The 21,803-nt window shown below is 46.2% G+C and overlaps 2 protein-coding genes across 3 annotated transcripts; both read right to left on the bottom strand.

Moving 5' to 3' along the window:
• Positions 1–3,846: 3,846 nt before the first annotated feature.
• Positions 3,847–7,004, bottom strand: LOC132414958 (large ribosomal subunit protein eL43-like). The gene is given in 2 exon segments (XM_059997958.1): positions 3,847–4,166; positions 6,998–7,004. Coding segments are annotated over 2 exon segments (327 nt in total).
• Positions 7,005–12,041: 5,037 nt separating this feature from the next.
• AARSD1 (alanyl-tRNA synthetase domain containing 1) lies at positions 12,042–21,724 on the bottom strand. Of its 2 annotated transcripts, none has more exons than XM_069540099.1 (12): positions 21,608–21,724; positions 20,270–20,309; positions 19,675–19,834; positions 18,141–18,198; positions 17,578–17,734; positions 17,365–17,481; positions 16,853–16,983; positions 16,481–16,547; positions 16,198–16,289; positions 15,491–15,545; positions 14,262–14,356; positions 12,042–12,378 (listed from the first exon to the last, which is right to left on the bottom strand). In XM_069540099.1, the coding sequence occupies exons 3-12, from the start codon at positions 19,688–19,690 to the stop codon at positions 12,243–12,245; spliced, it is 924 nt and encodes a 307-aa protein (XP_069396200.1). In that variant the 5' UTR covers positions 19,691–19,834; positions 20,270–20,309; positions 21,608–21,724; the 3' UTR covers positions 12,042–12,242. The 2 variants fall into 2 exon arrangements, with proteins under 2 accessions (XP_069396200.1, XP_069396199.1); XM_069540098.1 differs by having other exon boundaries at positions 20,270–20,312; positions 21,608–21,714.
• Positions 21,725–21,803: the final 79 nt, after the last annotated feature.

Genomic DNA, 21,803 nt, shown 5'->3' with positions numbered 1-21,803 from the left:
GTAGTTGTGGTGCACGGGCTTAGCTGCTCCACGGCACGTGGGATCTTCCTGGACCAGGGCTTGAACCCGTGTCCACTGCATTGGCAGGCGGATTCTTAACAACTGCGCCACCAGGGAAGTCCCAAAGTATGTAGCTTTATGAGAAAATGTCTCCTGAGTTACAACACCCTTCCAATCAAAATGTCAGGGTAAAAACTGTGGTGTCCAAAGGTTTCAGGCTTTCTCTAATTTTTTTCTTTTTTGTTTAGTATACTTTAGGTGTTTTTTTTTTTTTTTTTCCTGTACGAGGGCCTCTCACTGTTGTGGCCTCTCCCGTTGCGGAGCACAGGCTCTGGACGCGCAGGCCCAGCGGCCATGGCTCACGGGCCCAGCCGCTCCGCGGCATGTGGGATCTTCCGGGACCGGGGCACGAACCTGTGTCCCCTGCATCGGCCGGCGGACTCTCAACCACTGCACCACCAGGGAAGCCCTCGGTATTTTTTTTTTAATTAACTAATGTCTCTTAATGAGTAACATTTGTTTTCAGGTAGTTAAACTTAGTCAACTGTCCCCTAAAAATCAGAAGACCTCTCTGATATCTAACTGGAGAATCAAAAACCTATTTTTTAATTTAAAATAAGTTTAAGATCTAAGCCTACTTTTAGGTTCATTCTCCAAGAGAAACGAATGAGGAAAAGCTGAGCCGGAAGCACAACATCCAGGGCTGCCGATGGCGGGTAAGCACGGAAACAGACATGCGCAGATCTCCCCAAGTGCCCCTGCTGTCCTGGCGCCTCCCGCCCCCCAGGGGACTCCCCTAACACCGCCACAGCATTGAAGGGCCAGCAAGAGGCTCCCAGGGTCCTGCTCCAGCCCCTCTCGGATCGGCACCATCCTCCAAGCCCAGGAGTGGTCCTTCACCCCTCTCCCTCCCTCACTTCCACATCCAGTTGGTCAGGAAATCCCAACGGCTCTAACTTTCAAGTATATCCAGAACCCACCACTGCCCATCTGGATCCAAGGTGCCATCTTCTCTCACCTGGATGGCAGCATCAGCCTCCTGACAGACCCCCTGCTTCCTCCCATGCCTCCTACAGTCTTTTTTCATCAGAACAACCATTGTGATCATTTTTAAATGAAAGTCAGACGCTGGCCTTTGTGCTTAAGATGCTTCAGTGGGTGGGATGTCATTCAGAGTAAGAACTGCACTCCTCTCGGGTTGGTGGAGGGATGGAGGGACAAGGACACTTATCTCGCTCCTCTCCTTCCACTGCAGCCCCCACTCCAGCCACCGTGGCTCCTTGCGGTCCCTGCCGCAGACTAGGCACACTCCAGCCTGAGGGCTTGGCACCAGCTCTCCTCTGCCCCCACACACTGCCCTCAGATACCTGCTTGCCTGATGCCCTCATCTCTGTCAAGTCTTTGCTTGAGTCTCATCTTCTCAATGAAGCCTTCCGTGACGACCCGATTTAAAAGTTCCATCCACACTACTACCTTCCTCTCCCTGTTCCTACCCTCTGCGTTCCCAATCCTGCTTCTCTTTCCTGCTCCCTTTCTTTCGTCCTCTCTTACTGATTTATTGTTTCTGATGTGTCTGCATCACTATAAGGTAAGCTCTACTTGGGCAGAAATTGTTTTGTTCACTGATGTATTCCAAGCACCTAGGATAATGTCTGGCACATGGAGGCACTCAATAAATATTTGTTGAAATTGGTCAGGACTCATGCCATAGCAACTGGTAAATGATTTGAATACATCACCGAAAAAGATCCTATAAAACTATTCTATAAAAGGCAGTCAAAGTGAAAAGAAACAACAAAGTGCATCATGGGGAAACAATTGTGGTTAGCAACTATTATAAATCCAAAATGATGGTTCACAAAATTAGAGCACCCGTCAATCCCACTCCCCACTCCCCACTCCCACCCCGAATTACCTAGCTAACGGAGGCACGGCCTTCGTAGTCTGGAAAATGCTGCTCTTTCTGCTTCTTCAGTTCTCAGAGTCATTTAAAAACTATAGTTTGCTTTATTTTCAGATCGTGACTTTCTTGAACAGTGTGCCTTTGTGATTGTTTAGATGTTTCTAATCAGCTCTTCAATGTTCGTTGCCCCGTAAAGCAGCTTTTCTTTCCCTGCAGTTCTCAGTTTCAGTTTCTTAAATCCTATGTTTTCCTCTTTGTTGAATTCTTCTCTTGTCTGGCTGGAGTTTATCCAACACGTCAAATCAAACATTGTTTGTTCGTCCGGAAAGGGAGCACAGGCAATAACATTTCTGAGTCCTTGTCTGTCTAGCAGTATCTTTGCTTTGTTCAGGTCTAGAATCTTGACAAGTTTATATTCCAGGTGATTGCTGATGCCATCAGAGCCCAGTCTGCCACCACAACTTTTCTCACGCATTGCCCAAGTTCCCTCTGCATCCCCATAGCCCCTTCTCTCACTGTGGTTGTGAAATCGCATAGAAACAGTTGAAGCCAGCTCTCCACGATAGATATATTCTACACTTGTCAGAAATAGCAAATTGAGTGTGTCCATCAGGTTATTTTATGAACTTATCAGCCTATCTTGCCATGAAAGCCTGGTGTGAAGGGTTTTATAAAAATATATCTTATAAAGCAAATTTGCTTAGAGCAAAGGTAACTGAAATAGCCAGGAATACAAAACGTTGCTATTGCTTTCTGTCAATAATCAAGACATGACAGAATGGCCATCATCAAAAAATCTAGAAACAATAAATGCTGGAGAGGGTGTGGAGAAAAGGGAACCCTCTTGCACTGTTGGTGGGAATGTAAATTGATACAGCCACTGTGGAGAACAGTATGGAGGTTCCTTAAAAAACTACAAATAGAACTAGCATATGACCCAGCAATCCCACTACTGGGCATACCCTGAGAAAACCATAATTCAAAAAGAGTCATGTACCAAAATGTTCATTGCAGCTCTATTTACAATAGCCCGGAGATGGAAACAACCTAAGTGTCCATCATCGGATGAATGGATAAAGAAGATGTGGCACATATATACAATGGAATATTACTCAGCCATAAAAAGAAACGAAATTGAGCTATTTGTAATGAGGTGGATAGACCTAGAGTCTGTCATACAGAGTGAAGTAAGTCAGAAAGAGAAAGACAAATACCGTATGCTAACACATATATGTGGAATTTAAGAAAAAAAATGTCATGAAGAACCTAGGGGTAAGACAGGAATAAAGACACAGACCTACTAGAGAATGGACTTGAGGATATGGGGAGAGGGAAGGGTAAGCTGTGACAAAGCGAGAGAGAGGCATGGACATATATACACTACCAAACGTAAGGTAGATAGCTAGTGGGAAGCAGCTGCATAGCACAGGGAGGTCAGCTCGGTGCTTTGTGACCGCCTGGAGGGGTGGGATAGGGAGTGTGGGAGGGAGGGAGATGCAACAGGGAAGAGATATGGGAACATATGTATATGTATAACTGATTCACTTTGTTATAAAGCAGAAACTAACACACCATTGTAAAGCAATTATACTCCAATAAAGATGTAAAAAAATAATAATCAAGACATGAAAAACGTTGTAGGAAGTCAAGAAGCTGGAAAAAAAAAAAGAGTTAAAGATGCAGAATTTCAGGAAGACTGAGAAAAACAGAGATAACCTGGAGGTAGCAGTCAAGCCTCAGCTTACAAAAAGATGAAACAAAGAAAGAAATGTTCCCTGTTGTCTTACTGCAGCCATTGATAGCATCAGTATAGAGGAATTCAGCAGGGGTTTCCAGGGGGTGCTGGAAAATGGGAATCATGAATGCTGTATTCTGTTTTGTGTGTTTGTTACATAAATCAAGCTATTTATTATGAGCTAGCAATGTTTCAAATGGTGGAGCTCTTACTGGCCTTTGCATGTCTTCAGTCTTCTGAGGGCAGACGTTACTGTGACTGCAGAAGTGGGCTGGGAGGTTCCGGCACCACCAGCTACAATTTTCATGCAGGAACCCCAGTGCCTGATCCCCACAACTCAGCTCTTCATTTTGATTTCACCTCAGAAGGAACAAGTGTACTTGGCGTGCTGGCGGACTTCAATTTTCTTCACCATTCTCCTGAGGGAGGCATCAAAACAGGTCCCATGTTTACCCATGATTCTGACCTTAGTGCATTTAGCCTTGTCGTTGCAAACTAAGGCTGAGCCCAGAAAGCGGATGCTGTTTTCTGAATTAAGTTAGGATTCAGCACTATTCAGAATCTCTGGTCTTCATGGAGGTAAGGGCATAAAATATCAAGCATCAATTTGACCAGAGAAGGGTTAAAACTCTCAAAAACACAAATGACAAATCATTTCCAGAAGGCCACAACTTGTCTCTTCCTTCCCTGCTGGCTTTTCGAGAAACGTCTCACTACTCCACGTCCCCCAGGCAAGATCTTCAGTAGCCACAAGGGGCCAAGACAATGAGAAGCCTTCTTCCAGGCTGGCTGAATCAGCGGGGGCTCTTTTATCTTCTTTTTTTCTGGCGGAGGCCTGGGCAACCACAGGCTCACAGCACCCTCTGCTGTTAAATTACAGTCTTGATGTTGGGACTGAGACCACGAGAGAATTCTGGTCTGGGGCAAGAAGCAAATGACAAGAGCAAAAGAAACTCAAAATTAGTTTTCATGCAAAACTTCAGGACGAGTTAATCTTGCTGGTAACAGGCAGCAAAGACACAGCCAAGGAAAACGGGAGGACAGTGGAACTTTTCCAGCAAGACAGCTTTTCAGCCTTTTCCAAAGCTGAATGGAAATCCCTGACTCACCCACACCAAGGATCCAAACAGGCCAAGTACACTTTTTCGAGCACCATTTGTAAAACACATGGAATATTGTCTTCATAGAAATAGAGCCCAGAGTAACAGAAAAGGGGAGACAGACAGGCTTCGAATTAAATGTAGGGAATAAGGGGCTTCTCTTCTGGGCCCTCTGGCTTTCAGCATGATAAGGTATGTACCTGCCCTAACAGAGGTAAAATTAGAAGCTACATGGCAACAGTATAATGGAAGGTTTTCACTTCTCCTTATAGCTTGCTTATTTGATCTTTTTCCTTGCCAAAAGCACCAGACAGCCTTAAGATCCTTAAATGCCCCCGTCCTGAAATCACTTATTTAACCATGAGAGAGATGCTAGTTTATAAAAGAAAAGATGTTGGTCATATATATATATGTATTATACAAATATAATATATTTATATATATATTATATATAATTATATATAATATATTATACAAATATATTATACAAATTATATATATACATTATATATATGTATATATATACACACACATATATATAATTTGTGTGCTCTTTTAAAGTATATTACGAATACTTACATAACTACTTAAATATACTAGCTATGTTACTCAGAGGACACACAACATGGTGGTTAGGCAGATGGGCTCGGGAGCCAGATTGCTAGTTCAAAGTTGTGCCCTGTCATTAACTAGCCGTGTGACCCCAGCAATCTCCTTATCTCTCTGTGCCTCAGTATCCTCATCTGTAAAATGGGGATGACAATGGAATCCATCTCATGGGGTTGTTCTGAGAATTAAATAAGTTGATATTTATAAAGTGCTTAGAACAACACCTGGCAGAACTCTATATGTTTAACAGCAACCAATAATTAAGCAATACCAAACAATAATAAAATAAAAATTAGGCAGTGGCACTGAAATCTGCTTTTCACTGTTTGGAACTGCAATTAGTAGAGGGTTTTATCAAGTGTAACTTCTTTGCCTTTGTGAGGTCTTTTTCAGACTATGTTTTTGTCACCCTCTTCTTGCTGGGGTGTAACACAGGATTTACCTTCTGTTAATGGGGAGGGAGGTGGGCTTCTGGGGACCAGAAGAAATGGCCTAAAATTGGTGGGAGAGGTTCATTTGGGTGAAGAGCAACACAAGCTTCATGTCTGTCTTATTCTTCGCCTCCTTGTAACAGCCAAGTAAAAGGTGCCCAAAATATATGACTCACTCCATCAGCCTTTTTAAGACCCTGTTACTTTCTGGGGCTGAGGACAATTCGCAGTCCAGAATTTCTATAAAGAAGGGGCTTAGCAATGACCATCTGGTTGGAAGGGAAACCAGCAGCTGTCTTAGAATAAACTAGTTTTGTTTGCCTATTAAGCGCACTGCTGTATTTGAGATGGCCTGGATACTGGAGCCCAGGAGCGACTAAATTCCACTCAGTCCTCTGTTGTCTCTGCCACAATCCTCCTCTGCTCTCCTCCCCCCATTATTCTCTCACATCACCCTGTTCTTTTCCTGTTTGACTTAACAGAATGTATAATTTTACATTTATTTGCTTCTCTCTCCCCTTTCTTCTCCAGGACCTCAAATACCATTGAAAACAGTGACCACAGCTGTTTTATCCACCAGTATGGCCCAGTTCTTAGAACAGTGTCTGACACACACTACACTCTCAATAAATACCTGTTGAATACATGAACAAATGAATTCCGTGATGGTTTACCACATACCCAAATCAGCAATAACAACAAAAACAAGTTAGGTGACATGGAAGATAGAGGAACTTTTATTTTCACAGAAGAAAAGGTTGATTCTGAAACACTTGGCTTTGAGGATGTTTGAGGATGAACAGGGATGGTTTACAGGAGGCCTCGGCTGCGGGTGGCTTCTGCAGGGAGTTCACGGAAGGACTCAGCAAAAGAGAGAGAAGGCTCTCATTATCAGCGCCTCTTCTGCTCTGGACACCGGCCAGTTCACCAAGACCCACTCTTGTTCCTTGACATTGAGAGTCTGGCACTCTGCCAGCAGTAGTCTTCACAGAAGGTGCAGACCTTTCTGGAAAAAAAGAAGAAAACTTTCCATCACTCTTTCCCAGATAGCCCTGGTTTCCCTCCATCGAAGGCACTTTAGTCATAGTTTGGATCCAATTCAGGAAAGGAATGGGAGACACAGAAGCTTTCTTCAAGAGCATTTCATTAGGGTATGTTGAGCTGTCTGTTTTCCCAGCAGGGCTCTGCAGTTTATTTAAGTTCTTATTAAGGAAAATACCTGGCATTCTAGCATAACTTGGCTGACTCTCTCGTTTCCACTCAGGACTAAAGGGTGGGGTGGAGCTACAGGACATTTAGGCACTATGCCCGCCTGAATTCAGGCTGTCTCCTGCTCTGTGTCCAGCTTTCATCTGATGTCGTTTGTCTTTCGTACTAAAACCTGATCCAGCACCTCCATGTACACACATAGTTACAAAGGAGACCTTCACCTTGGTGTGAGCCACAGCATTGTCTTCAGCAATTTATGGGTACTTAAGTCATAAAACTTTCTTAGCCAAGAGGGAGCCATTTCTCACTATTTCTATGCTGTAAAAGTGGATTCTAGCCATGTTCCAGAATATGCAATCTATGTGTGTATATGTGTACCTAAAACTCTACTACATTTTGTGCTAATTAATACCTATTATTCTCTTGGTCCTCATTTAATGTTACTCTAGTAAATGATCAAACTCACTCTGCTTGATTTTCTGGTGAACCTCACAAAAGATAATCCACCCCGTCCCTTGAATACAAACTGTACCTCTCCCCAGGGCATTGGATTAGGGCCCCTTTGACAGGTGTGAATGACATCACCAGTTCAAAATGTGCTGCTTTATTTTCCCTTCCTTTACACAACTAGTTACTGTTTTCACATAATTAGCTCAAATGTTGATGCATTTTCCTAATTATTTCAGAAAATTCCTTCTTTCTTAGGACACCGTGTTCACATCCCCACTTGCCGGTTAAGAAATTGAAGGTAAGGGAGAGTCTCAGCAGGGAAACCATACACCCCGGATTTGCCCGAGACCAACCTGGTTTGTGGTTCTGGAGAGATGTGTGGGGCACCCCTTTCACTCTTAGAAGTCCCCAAGTTCGGGTAATAAATCATATGGTCATTCTAAGCCTACGTGACCAGAACCCACCTGAGTGGTGGCAAGCAAGGGTGGCCCCAGTCCACTGCTTTTTTTTTTTTAATAAATTTATTTTATTCATTTTTGTCTGCGTTGGGTCTTCATTGCTGCGGGCAGTCTTTCTCTAGTTGCAGCGAGCGGGGGCTACTGTTCGTTGCGGTGCGTTGGCTTCTCATTGCAGTGGCTTCTCTTGTTGCGGAGCACGGGCTCTAGGCACACAGGCTTCAGTAGATGTGGTGCACGGCTTTAGTTGCTCCGCAGCACATGAGATCTTCTTGGACCAGGGATCGAATTCGTGTCCCCTGCATCGGCAGGTGGATTCTTAACCACTGCGCCACCAGGGGAGCCCAGTTCACTGCTATTTTTATTACACCCCGATGAAACAGAAACACAGAGGGAGAGAGGGAGATCACACACACAAGAAAATGAACTCATGGGAATTCCTCGGTGGTCCAGGGGTTAGGACTCCACGCTTCCACTGCAGGGGGCCCGGGTTTGATCCCTGGTAGGGGAACTAGGATCCCACAAGCCATGCAGCCAAAAAACAAACAAACAAACAACTCCCTCCTCAAAAAAAAAGAATTCCCTTGGGTCTCTGTTCAAGGGAATCCTGCCTGAGTCCTTCTCTAAGTAGGAACCCTTCTGTGAAGCAAATAATACTTCCCCGTCTCTCATCAACGATTCCATTTTGTACTGCCTAACTTTTACACTATGGTTTTGTTTTAAAACACGATACTCATTTAATTGAGGAAAGCAAGATGCAGAGGAGTGTACATTATGTTTCAAAAGAGGGGAGATTTATACACATCTATGAAAAAAATACTGCCAGAGGATATATAAGAAATTAGTGGCTGTCTCTGGCAAGGAAAATTGGGCAGAGGCAGGGCTGGAGAAAAAAAATTTTTAAATACGTTTTTTAGGGACTTCCCTGGAGGTCCAGTTGTTAAGACTCCCTGTGTCCACTGCACGGGGCGCAGGTTTGATCCCTGGTCGGGGAACTAATATCCCGCATGCTGTGTGGTGCAGCCCAAAATTTTTAAAATACATTTTTTAATTTACTTTTAAAATTTAATTTATTTAATTAATTTATTTAAATTTATTTAAAATAAAATAAAAATACATTTTAAAAATATCTCTCGATGCCTTTCATACCCCCTCCGCAGCCTACTGATGCAACGTCAATGCCTAAATTTTGCCTCAGAAACTCAAATTTCTCTTCTCTCTGGCCACCTGCCTGCAGCCCAGCTCTCCCACTCATCCTCCTCCTGGCTCCAGCTGAAGTCTCAGACTCTGGACTTCTGTCCCTGCCAAGTAGGCTGCCTTGTGGCTTTCAGTCTTACCAGACAAGCTGTTTTAGCTTCTTTCACTTTGGGAGAAAACTAACTGGACGCCGTCATTCTCTCCTTAGGAGCTCTTGACACAGGAGGAAAAAATGATTCCACACCAGAGCGGTATCCACCCTGAACTTCTATATCACATGCACATGTAAGCACATAACCTCATCCGGAGACCCAGGATTCAACCATAAGTTTGATTTATGGGACCAGCACAAACATCAAAGCTGACATGCCCTGTGAGGGAGAACACAGGGGCTATTGGGGAGAATTGGTCTATACTTTGAAATGGAATGGCACATCAAAAAATACTTGTTAAGGGCTTCCCTGGTGGCGCAGTGGTTGAGAGTCTGCCTGCCAATGCAGGGCACATGGGTTCGTGCCCCGGTCCGGGAGGATCCCACATGCCGCGGAGCGGCTGGGCCCGTGAGCCATGGCCGCTGAGCCTGTGCGTCCGGAGCCTGTGCTCCGCAACGGGAGAGGCCACAACAGTGAGAGGCCCGCGTACCTAAAAAAAAAAAAAAAAAAAAAAACTTGTTAAATGTGAAGCTAATCTTTTTAACTACCTTGGATGCTTATTGCCCTATGGTACTATTACTAATCATATACCCATTGGCACCTACCTTCCCTGAACCTTCTCATCTATAAAATAGTTACACTACATCAGTGGTTTCCAAATGGTGCCCTGTAGCTCCATGGGGGTACCTCAGGGCCCTCTAAGCTCCTGCAAAACTCCAAGCCTCCACTCCTTTTTCCAACCAGATCAACACAGCTTTCATCCATTTCTGAATTGGGCTGTTATATGTAAGACTCATGAAGAAAAGCTTCCTTTAAATTGAAGACAAAAGTTTGAAAGCCACTACAGTAGGTAACCACTCAATTCCATCCAGCCAAATTCTATGAAGCCACGCTCCCTGCCTGCCTCAGTTTCTCTAGCAGGAACGCAGCAGAAATTCCTCATGTGGGAATTTTACCTGAATAAAGTCCTTGTGTGAACAAGGAGACAGACATCTAATCTGAAGCTATTCACCGGTAGCTGCTGGGTTCAAGAGACGCCTCCCTTGGCCTCAATCATAGCTCCAAAATAACCTGGGGAAGCATAGGAGGTGGCTGCACACACGTCCATCCACAGGGGCACTGCCCAGGGATGCAGCTCACCTGGAGGTGGCAGAAGTGCAGCCACTCCTGCTGTTACAACCCATCCTCGATTCGCAGGTAAAGAGGAACTGAACATTAGGTAATCAAAAATACCCATTCTAGGTCATCTCCAGGAATCCAGTGTTTTCTTGAGCACTTACAGTTGAATATGTTACTTCCCAACACCACAGAGATTGAGGCACCCCCATTACTGCCACGTCACCAGTGAGGAAAGTGAAGGTTGAAAAGGCAAGATAACTCTCCCAAGTGAGTAAACAACAGAACCAGATTTTTTTTAAGTTGTATTCTTAAATTGTGAAATATAACCTCATGGAATAAATCATAAATGTAGGCTACAATGCGTAATCACAGAGCAAAGCCCGATGTTTACCTGTCACCCAAGTCAAGAAACAAAACACTGCGGGCACCCCGGAAACCACCCTCCCACCCCCATCTTGGGTCCCTTCTTCGTCCTGCTTCACTCCCCCCCAGAAGTATCAATAAATGTTGTCCTTTTAAAATCAATCCCTCGCTTTTTGTTATATAGTTCTACCACCTATAGATGCACGAAGCCAGGACTACTCAGGTCTGTGAAACTCCAGTCTATGCTCTTAACCTTGAGATAATGCTTCCTCTTGTTCTATCAGCCGCTGAAAGATGACTTTAAATCTTCCATCAACTATGGATTTGTTTCTCCTTTTAGATCTGTCAATGTCTGCTTAATGTATTTTGAGGCTGTTATTAGATACCTATAAATTTAGAACTATTTTATCTTCCTTTTATCACCACACGTCTCTCTTGGTCTCTAATAATGATTCTTTTTTTTTTTTTTTTTGGCCATGCTGTGCAGCTTGCGGGATCTTACTTCCCCCACCAGGGATTGAACCCAGGCCACAGCAGTGAAAGCACCGAGTCCTAACCACTGGACCGCCAGGGAATTCCTTTTTTTTTTTTTCTGGGGGGGCGGAGCCAATAATGATTCTTAAAGTGTTACAGCCTTAAAGTCTCATTTATCTCATATTAATAATGCCCCCAGCTTTCTCTGGGTTAGTCTTGCCTGGTATCTTTTTCCATCCTTTTCCTGCCTCAATAGCAGACTTGGAACATCTTTCAACTATATATTTTCGTGCCCTCTTGACCTATTTACAAAGTCATTGATACCTTTTAATTCTGAAACACAAGACTAGGAAAAGAAATAAGGAAAAAATAAGAGAAAACAAGGAGACGTGAGTCTAAGCCCTAAGCCAAGCCTCTGGTCTGACTCACATCTCCTTAGGCAGCTGCATTTCTACATGAAGAAAGACTGCAGCTGGGTTTAGATAAATTACTACAGTTCATCAACATAACACTCACGGATAGGGTGTGCCTAACAGAAGCTGAATTAGAAGGCTGTTTAAGACTCACAAACAGAGAGAACAGACTTGTGGATGCCATAGTAGGGGTGGGGGTGGGGGGTAGGTAGGGATGGACTGGGAGTTTGGGATTAGCAGATGCAAACTATTATATATAGAATGGATAAACAACAAGGTCCTACTGTATAGCACAGGGAACTATATTCAATATCTTGTGATAAACCATAATGGAAAAATTATGAAAAAGAACATATGTAGCTGAATCACTCTACTGTACAGCAGAAATTAACACAACATTGTATATATCAACTATACTTCAATAAAATAAATGTTAAAAAATAAAGCTGTTTATTCACAAAGACACTGATCACATAAGCACACTGGAATAGACTGTATAAATTCAAATCCATCATGTAAATACACATGGTACCACAATCATTTCAAGTCAAACTATTTTATCGTCCAAGAGACTCCTTCTGTGGTCACAGGAGGCCGGCTGTCAACGGACAACCAGGGAGGCACCCGAGCCCTCACTCTTCTGCACTCTGCGTGCTGACGTAGTCCTGGAGAAGCGCCTGCACCTCTGCCCGACGGCTCATCTTGGTGGCCTTGCCCTGAAAGCGGCCTTTCTTCCCCGCTCCCTTGCCTTCTAGCACCTCAGCCACCCTGGGGAGCAGAGAGACAGTCAGGGAGGGCGTCTTTGAGGGAAAAGTCACAGGAAAACCAAGGGCAGCCCTGAGGCTTTCCCCTTGGGCTGGGGGGAGAGAAAAAGTAAATGGCTTCTAGAAATACTTGCACATGTGCACAAAGATATGGGTACCATATTTATTTAACAGCGAATAACTGGGGGCTTCCCTGGTGGCACACTGATTAAGAATCCGCCTGCCAATGCAGGGGACACGGGTTCGAGCCCTGGTCCGGGAAGACACCACATGTCACGGAGCAACTAAGCCCGTGCGCCACAACTACTGAGCCTATGCTCTAGAGCCCACGGGTCACAACTACTACAGCCCATGCGCCTAGAGCCCGTGCTCTGCAACAAGAGAAGCCACCGCAATGAGAAGCCTGCGCACTGCAACAAAGAGTAGCCCCGGTTCGCCGCAACTAGAGAAAGCCCGCGCGCAGCAACGTAGACCCAACGCAGCCAAAAATAAATTAATTAATGATTTAAAAAAAAAAAGAGTGAATAACTGGAAACAACAGAAGTGTCTAGAAACAGGCTAAATTACGGCAACCTCCAAGGAACAGGATGAGCGTCATTAGGAGTAAAGAGCTGTAGACACAAAGGCCTGCGGGAGCAGCAGGGAAGCAACTGGGGCTGAGCGAGAAAGGTGGGCCTATGGCACTGGCCGGGCCCGTGCTATCTGAAGAAGCAGGCCCCACTCACGTCCTCGTAGATACTAACCTGCAGGAACGTCAGTCCAGTGTTGCAAGCGTGTGCCTTTTTCTCTTCCTTTTTTGAGAAAAGCTAAAACTCCCTATTTTTAAATAAAAATCTCCTAATTTTAAAATGTAGCAACTAATTTTAAAAATTTAAAGTTGTACACAGGCCAAACCAGTCTATAGGCCACAGCTGGCTGCCTGTCAGGAACCTCTGCTCTGAATACTTCTGTTTTCCTTCAGTGTTTTACAGTGAACACATATTCATCACAGCCAATCAGGACTTCAAAACCCTAAATGCCAGAAAGAATATGGTGCACTCCACCTCCATATCTAATTTAAAATAAGAAAATATAAACAATATAAGAGTAAAAAAGTCCAACACAATTCTAATTTTTCTATAATAACTACATCAATAGGTTTTTTGATTCAGTCTCAAAACCCTAATTTTTTCCCCCCAAGTTTGTCTGTGCCTCTGCTTTGCTGATGCCTTAAGCAGGTGCTTCATCTGCCTAGTGAGAATCCAGCACCTGTATTCATGTATCACTTATGAATCTCAATTTCTAAAAGAAAAAACACAAAGCACGTGAGATTTGGAGCCGAAAGTCCTGGGCTCGAGTCTCAGTTCTGCCACTTTAACCGTGAGATCTCAGGTACACAATGTGCTGTCCCTCATCTCTAAAACTGGGAATGACGGTGGTGATCATTATTTCCGCTAAGGCAACATCACATGACTGTGATGTGAATGAAAATGAGATGCAGGGGCTTCCCTGGTGGCGCAGTAGTTAAGAATCTGCCTGTCAATGCAGGGGACACGGGTTCGTGCCCCGGTCCAGGAAGATCCCACATGCCGTGGAGCGGCTAGGCCCATGCGCCACAACTACTGAGCCTGCCCATCTAGAGCCTGTGCTCTGCAACGGGAGAGGCCGCGACAGTGAGAGGTCCGCGCACCACGATGAACAGTGGCCCCCGCTCGCCGCAACTGGAGAAAGCTCTCGCACAGAAACGAAAACCCAACACAGCCAAAAATAAATAAATAAATAAATAAATTTATTAAAAAAAAAAAATGAGATGCAGATGCGGTGGCCCTTTGCATCCAACAAGGGTGCTATTAGTAGGTTAGGCTTACAGGCTCTTCCACCCGTGCAAAGCAGTCCACGGAAGATTACCTGGGCGCCAGGGTCTCCACAGCCTCAGCTGGCCCTGCCAGTAAGAAGAGTCCAGCACCTTTCTCTTCGCCCACAGTTAGGAACAGGAGGGTCTCCTAGGATGGAAGACAAGATGAGCCCTGACACTTAAAAGACGTGCAGTCCATCCCCCCTAAACTGCACTCTCTTCAGTCTCAGGAACAGACTTTTATCATATTGCAATATATAAAGATACCAAATCAACACAATGTACACCTTACACAGTATTACATACCAATAACATCTCAATTAAAAGGAAAACAGGTTTTCCCTCCTAAACCACAAGTGATGTTCCTCATGAATGTAAGGCAGCCCCTCCACTCTGGGGCCCACTAGGGACAAGAAACTTTGAGAGTGGCCATAGGAACTTAGGTTGAATATTAAGAAGGGGGCAGAAGCCTGCTGACCATGACCAAGCATAGAATGTCTTTCACGATCTGACTCCCGCCAAACTCTGCAGCCTGGTCACCCCACTCCCACACCGCCCCTTGCACCCTGTGACTGCTATCGCCAAAACCTCCGTGTTTCCCTCTGCTTGGCCACCTCGGCTCCCCTGTCTGCCGATGACTGCTAAGCAGTCTTCTAGGCCTCTCCCCTGAAGCCTCCCCAGCCTTTCAGGGAATGCGCTCCTCTGCCTCTAGCACTGACCACCCTAAGTTATAAATGTCGGCATACACGGTTGTCTCCCAGACTCAAGAGTGAGCTCCTTGAGTATCAGTACTCTCTACACAGAAATAAGAGGAGAGATACACACACACTGCTTGGCCCAGAGTAGATATTCCCAAAGGTGTTTCCTGAGTGAATGCAAAAGAGAGACCTGGAAACCACTAAGCTCTGGTCAGGACCGGGACGGGTGGCTGAAGCCAGAGGCAAAGGAACACTGAACGGACGGCCTTCTAAGGGCCTAGCCGACAGCCGTATTTCTGAAATCAGCCCTCAGCACGTATAAATGTGGGTGGCACGGAGGAGTTCCAGTTCTGATAAAAGGAGCTCTGAAGCTGGTAAGTGCCACAGCCCCAGAAAGGTCAATACCACTGACTGAGCTTGGCACCTAAAACAGAGCCTAGCTCAGAGTCAGTGCTGAGAAAATAGCGTTGAATGAATTTCTGTTCCCTATTCTTCATGTGTTCATGCGGAGGGACCTCAGCTAACCTGACGCCCCTCATTAGGTCTCCACCCGGGGCGGACAGAGAACCTCATGCTCCTCTTACCTCTGACCCAATCTCGTTGGCGATGATATTCATGAACTCAGAATCACCCTCCTTCCTAAAACAAAGGGCAAAGACATCAGATCCAAGTTGCAACGGGAGCTAGGAAACTGCAGGAAGCCCAGCTCCTCCTCGTGAGGCTGGCCACACCGCTGCCTTTTGTGCAGAGTCCCAGAGAAAGAGCGTGCTCTCTGAGGGCCAGCCTGGCATCTTTCTAAGCCTCGGCACGCTCTAACAAGTTTTGCGTTTGTTTCTGTCTCCCTTAAACAGGATTCACCCGGGTAAGTGGAGACCTGTTAGATGGCAAAGGAAATGAGGGAAGGCTCTAATGAAAGTTATAGTGAAGATGTTTATATCAAACCCAGGAAATCTGCAAGGCAACACACTTCTTCGGGTCTTCTCAGCCTTAAGAACACCGGGGGCGGGACTTCCCTGGTGGCGCAGTGGTTGAGAGTCCGCCTGCCGATGCAGGGGACACGGGTTCGCGCCCCGGTCCGGGAAGATCCCACATACCGCGGAGCGGCTGGGCCCGTGAGCCATGGCCACTGAGCCTGCGCGTCCAGAGCCTGTGCTCCGCAACGGGAGAGACCACAACAGTGAGAGGCCCACGTACCGCAAAAAAAAAAAGAACTCCTGGGGCGACCCGCCTCCCACTCTGCACTGTGTACAGGGGAGGGGCTGAGCCCTAAGCCTAGCACCCCTGGCCTCACCTGTGTAATGTGACCACACCTCCCCAGTCTGGGCTGTTCCTGAGGCTGTGGGCAACGTGCACAGCCAGGTCTCTGAGCAGATTCAGGTTGCTCTGAAAAGGATGCCATAACTCAGTTGACAGGTGGGGAAAGGGTAACCAGAGAGAATACCGTCTCTCCACCCCTCCCCTCCCCAGTCACTGCCCACTAACATGCTGCACATCCAGTCAGGTGGAGGGGCTGAGTCTGGGGAGCCTTTTCCAGGCAGAGCCCACACCCTCGCCACCCTCCAAGGATAAATCACCTTCTGCAGGAGCTTGTTGGAGTTCTGTAGCTTTTTCACTGCTTCCACATGATCCTCTGCTCCACACCTGCAAGAGGAAGGTTCATGGAGGCCTGCCCAGTTTTCCAACTGCTTTTGGTGTCAGGCATAAATCAATGGCGCCCTTCCTGATGGGACCCAGGGACATTTCCAAGGAAGCCTCAGGCTGTTGGGGAAGAGGATGTAAAGGAAGAAACCATTTTGTGTGCATCTGCTCGACCACCCAAAGCACCTTAGCATTTCTGGTTGCATCCTACCCCTAAAGATAGAGTATTCTGTCTGCCGCACAGGTGGGAAGGCTAAGCTCCGGGCTGCCCAGGCGCTGAGAAAAGGAGGCAGTGGAAGGGGGCGTACTTCAGCAGAGCTGTCAGTGCTTTCTCAGTGCTGTGACTCTTCTCCATCCACTTCAGCACCCGGTTCCCAGCCAGAAAGGTCACGTTGGTTTTGTTCTTTTTCCCCTTCTCAGAGCCCAGGATTTTAATGACCTACGAGGCAAGGAAGTAACACACACACACACACACACACACACACACACACACACACACACACACACACACACACACACACACACACACACACACACACACACACACACACACACACACACACACACACACACACACACACACACACACACACACACACACACACACACACACACACACACACACACACACACACACACTGCAGCAGGTGCTGGACCCAAGGGTAGGAGAGATCAAGACCTCCCTGCTGGCTCAGAAGCAATAAGGAGTGATTTCACTCAGGACCCCTCACGTGTCCCCCTCTATCACTCTCAGCCCTGCTGTGATCCCCCACCTCCGACACCCTCTCTCCCACCCACTCAAGAGCCCTTCCTCACCTACCTGAAGGTCACTGAGATTGCTCACGTGGGTCCCACAGCACATGTTGGAATCAACGCTCTTGATGGTGACAACTCGAATAGGCCCAGCATGATCATCCGGCAAACCCCGGCCCCTCACCTGGAACGCAAGGGAGGGAGGAGGGCTGTTTGAATTTTGATGAGGAGCCCTTGGAGGGCCACTCTACAGAAGCCAGCCTGCCGGCTCTCCCCTCACCTGCTCCACACCGGGATCATCCAGGCTCAGTTCTCGCACATACACAGGCAGCCGCTCTCTGATTTTCTCATTGACACTCTGCTCAATGGCAGCTACTTGCTCCGCAGTCACAGAAGGGCTGTCCAGCTCGATGACACTCCGGAGTCGCCCTAACTCCCTGCAAGAAGAAGCAGAGTGGTCACAGGATGCTGACGGGGACAATTAATAATAGAAGGAAGTTTATCGTTTACAAAGCATGTTCATGTAAATGCTGGTATTTAATCCTCACAAAAATGTCACAAAGTAGGGACTGTCATTTCCACTTTACAGGTGAGGGGTGATAAGGAACATGATCAAGGTCATGCAAGGGATTCACCCCCTACGTCACTGAGCTTCAAAGTCCATATTCTTTTTTAAGCAAAGGGAGATGTTTCTCAGGGAAAACACAAAGTCACCCACCACCCCATCTTCGAGGGGAACAGGTGAGCACAGATTTTTATCCTTCTACCCCTGACTCACTACTAGGAAAGGAGCCAGCAGTCAGGGACCCATGCCTGACAATTAGTCTTATGCCTCTTGCTCACCATGATGTTGTCTTCAGCCCAAACAGATGATCAGCAACCGCAGTGATGAGATGCTGCCCTGAGCAGAAAGAGGAGATGGGAGAAGAAGTGAGAAGTGATCATGAGTGACACGACCCCAATGCCAACGTCATCACAGAAATTCTACTGCTGAAGACCTGCCTGGCACTGGGTAATACTCTTGAGAGACACTTTATTGAAAACCCTCAGGAGAATTCTGCAAGAGGCTTTATGATGCCATTTCTTTTTTTTTTTTTTTTGCGGTACGCAGGCCTCTCACTATTGTGGCCTCTCCCGTTGTGGAGCACAGGCTCCGGACGCGCAGGCTCAGCGGCCATGGCTCACAGGCCCAGCCGCTCCGCGGCATGTGGGATCTTCCCGGACCAGGGCACGAACCCATGTCCCCTGCATTGGCAGGTGGACTCTCAACCACTGCGCCACCAGGGGAGCCCTATGATGCCATTTCTTGAATGAGGAAACCAAGGTCTAGAGAAATCAAACAACTTTCCAAGGCAACAGTAGCTCGTCAGAGGCAGGATTTGAACTCGAGTTCTAATTGTGCCAGATTCATTCACTCAACAAAAATTTATCAAGTGCCTACCACGTGCAAGGCACAGGGCTTGGCACTAGAGATGTAGCGCCATCCCTGATCGATGACAGCGAGGAGGAGAAGGAATCAACTGTGAAGGCAAAGGGAACAAGACAGCCAAAGGCCTTGAAGGAGGAAAGAAGCAGGATGTGTTCAAGGAATGGAGAGAAGGCCAGCATGGCCAGGATGCAGGGAGCGGGAGGCAGGAGCACCGGGTGAGGCTGGAGCAGTAGATGAGCGCCAGCCCAGGCAGGCCTTGTGCCCCATGGCAAGACGTTTGCCTTCATCATGAGCTACAGGTAGCCTTTGAAAAGCTTTAAAGCAGGGGAGTGGCCTGATCAGCCTTTCATTTTTAAAAAATATTCTAGCTGCTTTGTGGAGAATGGGTTGCAAAGAGACAAGAATGAACATGGGGAGACTAGCCGGGAGGCTGTTACAGAGGGCTGGGGAGAGACGATGAGAGCTGGGATGAGGATGACTGTGTTGACAGTGGAAGCAGATAGAGAAGTATTTCGAAAATAAACCGACATGACTCAGATTGCCTGGCTATCCCTAAAGCAGTGTCTGAACTGACTTCCAGGATTTGAGCAACTGGGTGGATGCTGGCCATGCACTGAACACAGTGAAGGCGAAGAGAAGACCAGATCTGGGGGAGGGGGTGGCTTTTTAATTCCATTCTGGACATTTTGAGTTTAAGAAGGCTATGAGACATCTACAGATATAGATATCAAGTGGGAAGTTATAATACTTAAATCCAGCAGTTATTCTAATACTTTTACTTTAACTGCTCATTTTGCTTTTATAACATTTATCACATCTTGCCTGAACTGGAGCTGATTCTGAATATGTCTGTCTCTTCCAAAAGTTTAACTCCTAGAGGACCCAAACCACGTCTCAATCATCGTGACATTCCCACACGCAGCAACTGCCCCATCCCACCCCACCTACCTGAATGCTGCTGCATGTGGTCAAACCTCCGTTCCCAGTCCACCCGGACCTGTACCTCAGTCCCAGGGGTCAGAGGTGTCTGGGTGAAATGATCAGCCTGGGCGCCCCGGCGGGTCACTCTCAGCACAGAGATGTCATTGATTGTACCACGGTCATCAGGCTGGGGAAAGAAGTAAAAATAATCGATGGTAGCAGGTAGGGCTCACCCTAACTCCTGGATACAAAGACCCTCTAGCAGAAGTTTGTGAGAAACACACCCAGAATTTGAGATTCCCTAAGGGAGAAGAAGCAATGCCAAGTGAGGTGGTCCACTTTGCTCATGAGGGGACTCTCTCTATACTCTTCACTTGGAACACCTTTTGTTCTTCAGAACAAAATCACAGAATGAATACAAAAATTGTAACTACAGCATAAAATAGATAACTAATGAGAACCTACTGTATAGCACATGAAGCTCGAAAACAAATAAATAAATAAAATTTGAAAAAAAAATGTAACTACAGCAACGAAAATTTTAGTAAAACCCAAACAAACTTAATCCTCACTCTCATTGCCTTGGTTTAGATTTTTATCTTTCAATAGTTTCCAAACTGACCTGAATTTTTCTCCTTTCTTCCACTCTATCTTCTACACTCCTACTAGAATTAAATTCAAAAATATTCATTAAAAATATCAAATATTACAAAATATCAACTACTTACAAGACACTGTACCTATCCAAGACTATAATGTAAATAAGACATGGTCCCTCATGGAACTGAAAACTCTGGAGAAGAATAAAGACATGCTAACAGGCAACTGCAATATGATCTACAACATGCCATAGTTCAAAAAAGTACATTGTTTTAGAGGAGCTCAAAGAAAAGGAACCTAACAGTCTTGGGGAATCAGGGAAGACTTCCTGGAAGAGGTGATATATAAAATGAGACCTGCTATGGATACCTGAGGGCACATGTTTTCCTTCAGCAGATCAGAAAACCTCCATGCTGGGAAAAATTGGAAGTTTCTCACAATCAAGTTTACTGAATATGTTCTCTCACATCATTTCTTTGCTTAAGTACTTCCATGGCTCACCATAGCCTCCTGAATGAAGTCCACACACCTTAACACATCCTTCAAGGCCCTCTGAACTGGCCCCCACTTACCTTTACAAAACCATCTCCAGCCTGTCATCAACACACACCAGAGGCTCCAACTATATGGGACTATTTTGCAGTTAACTAGACTTGTCAGAGTCTTACAGGCTTCCCTGTTTCGGCTGGGAAAGTCTCTCCCACAATGCCCACCTTTGGTGTTATTATTCTCCTTTCCCATTTTCTCATTGGACCTTGCCCCTACCCCATCACAGCACTGATACGTCTGCCCTCTGTTGTGCTCCTTCATGGGAAACTTTTTCAGTCCATGCCAATCACCCTAATCGAATTCCTACCTCAGGTCCTTTGCACTTATTCTCCCTCCCCGGAATACTCCCCACCCCCCACCAGCACCACTAGATAATGGCAATGGCTTACCCCCTCACCTCACTTCGTTCTCGACAGAAATAACTTGCCCCCTACCTAGGAGGCCATCCCATCACTCTCTTTCCCTCGACCTTTAATTTTCTTTATAGCATTTATCATACTGATATACTACTTATCTATTCACCGTTTTGTCTGTTTTCTCCAATAAATATTCTACGTATGCAAAGACATTTTCTTGTTCAGCTTGTATCCTTAGGGCTTGAATTAGTACCCAGCATTTGTTACGGACAGATAGATAACCATTTGTTGATAAATACCTGCTGAATGAACAAATGAACTGAATTGAACTAATTTCCATCTGTATTCATTACAGCTAGGACTGAGGACCAGGAGAGCATTTCCGACCTGCTCGGAAAGAATTAGGGGCTTCCTCGGAGGGGGGAGAAGGAAAGGGGAAAGGATGGGCCTGGTACCTGTCCCCCGCCCTCGGGGAAAAGCAGCGTGTCTTCTAGCACCACGTGGAAACCGCTCAGCACTTCCTTCTTGCCGTTGCTTCCTTCGGTCTGCAGCTCCGCGGGACTGCAGGAGACCACGGTGGTGGTGAACTGGGTAAAGAGGGATGCGAGAGTAAGCCCCGACCCCAACCCTCAGCGCACCGGGACTGAATCC

Source organism: Delphinus delphis, chromosome 19 (genome assembly GCF_949987515.2).
Source record: "Delphinus delphis chromosome 19, mDelDel1.2, whole genome shotgun sequence".
Classification (NCBI taxonomy): Eukaryota; Metazoa; Chordata; class Mammalia; order Artiodactyla; family Delphinidae; genus Delphinus; species Delphinus delphis.
This window is presented reverse-complemented; position numbering and strand designations above follow the sequence as displayed.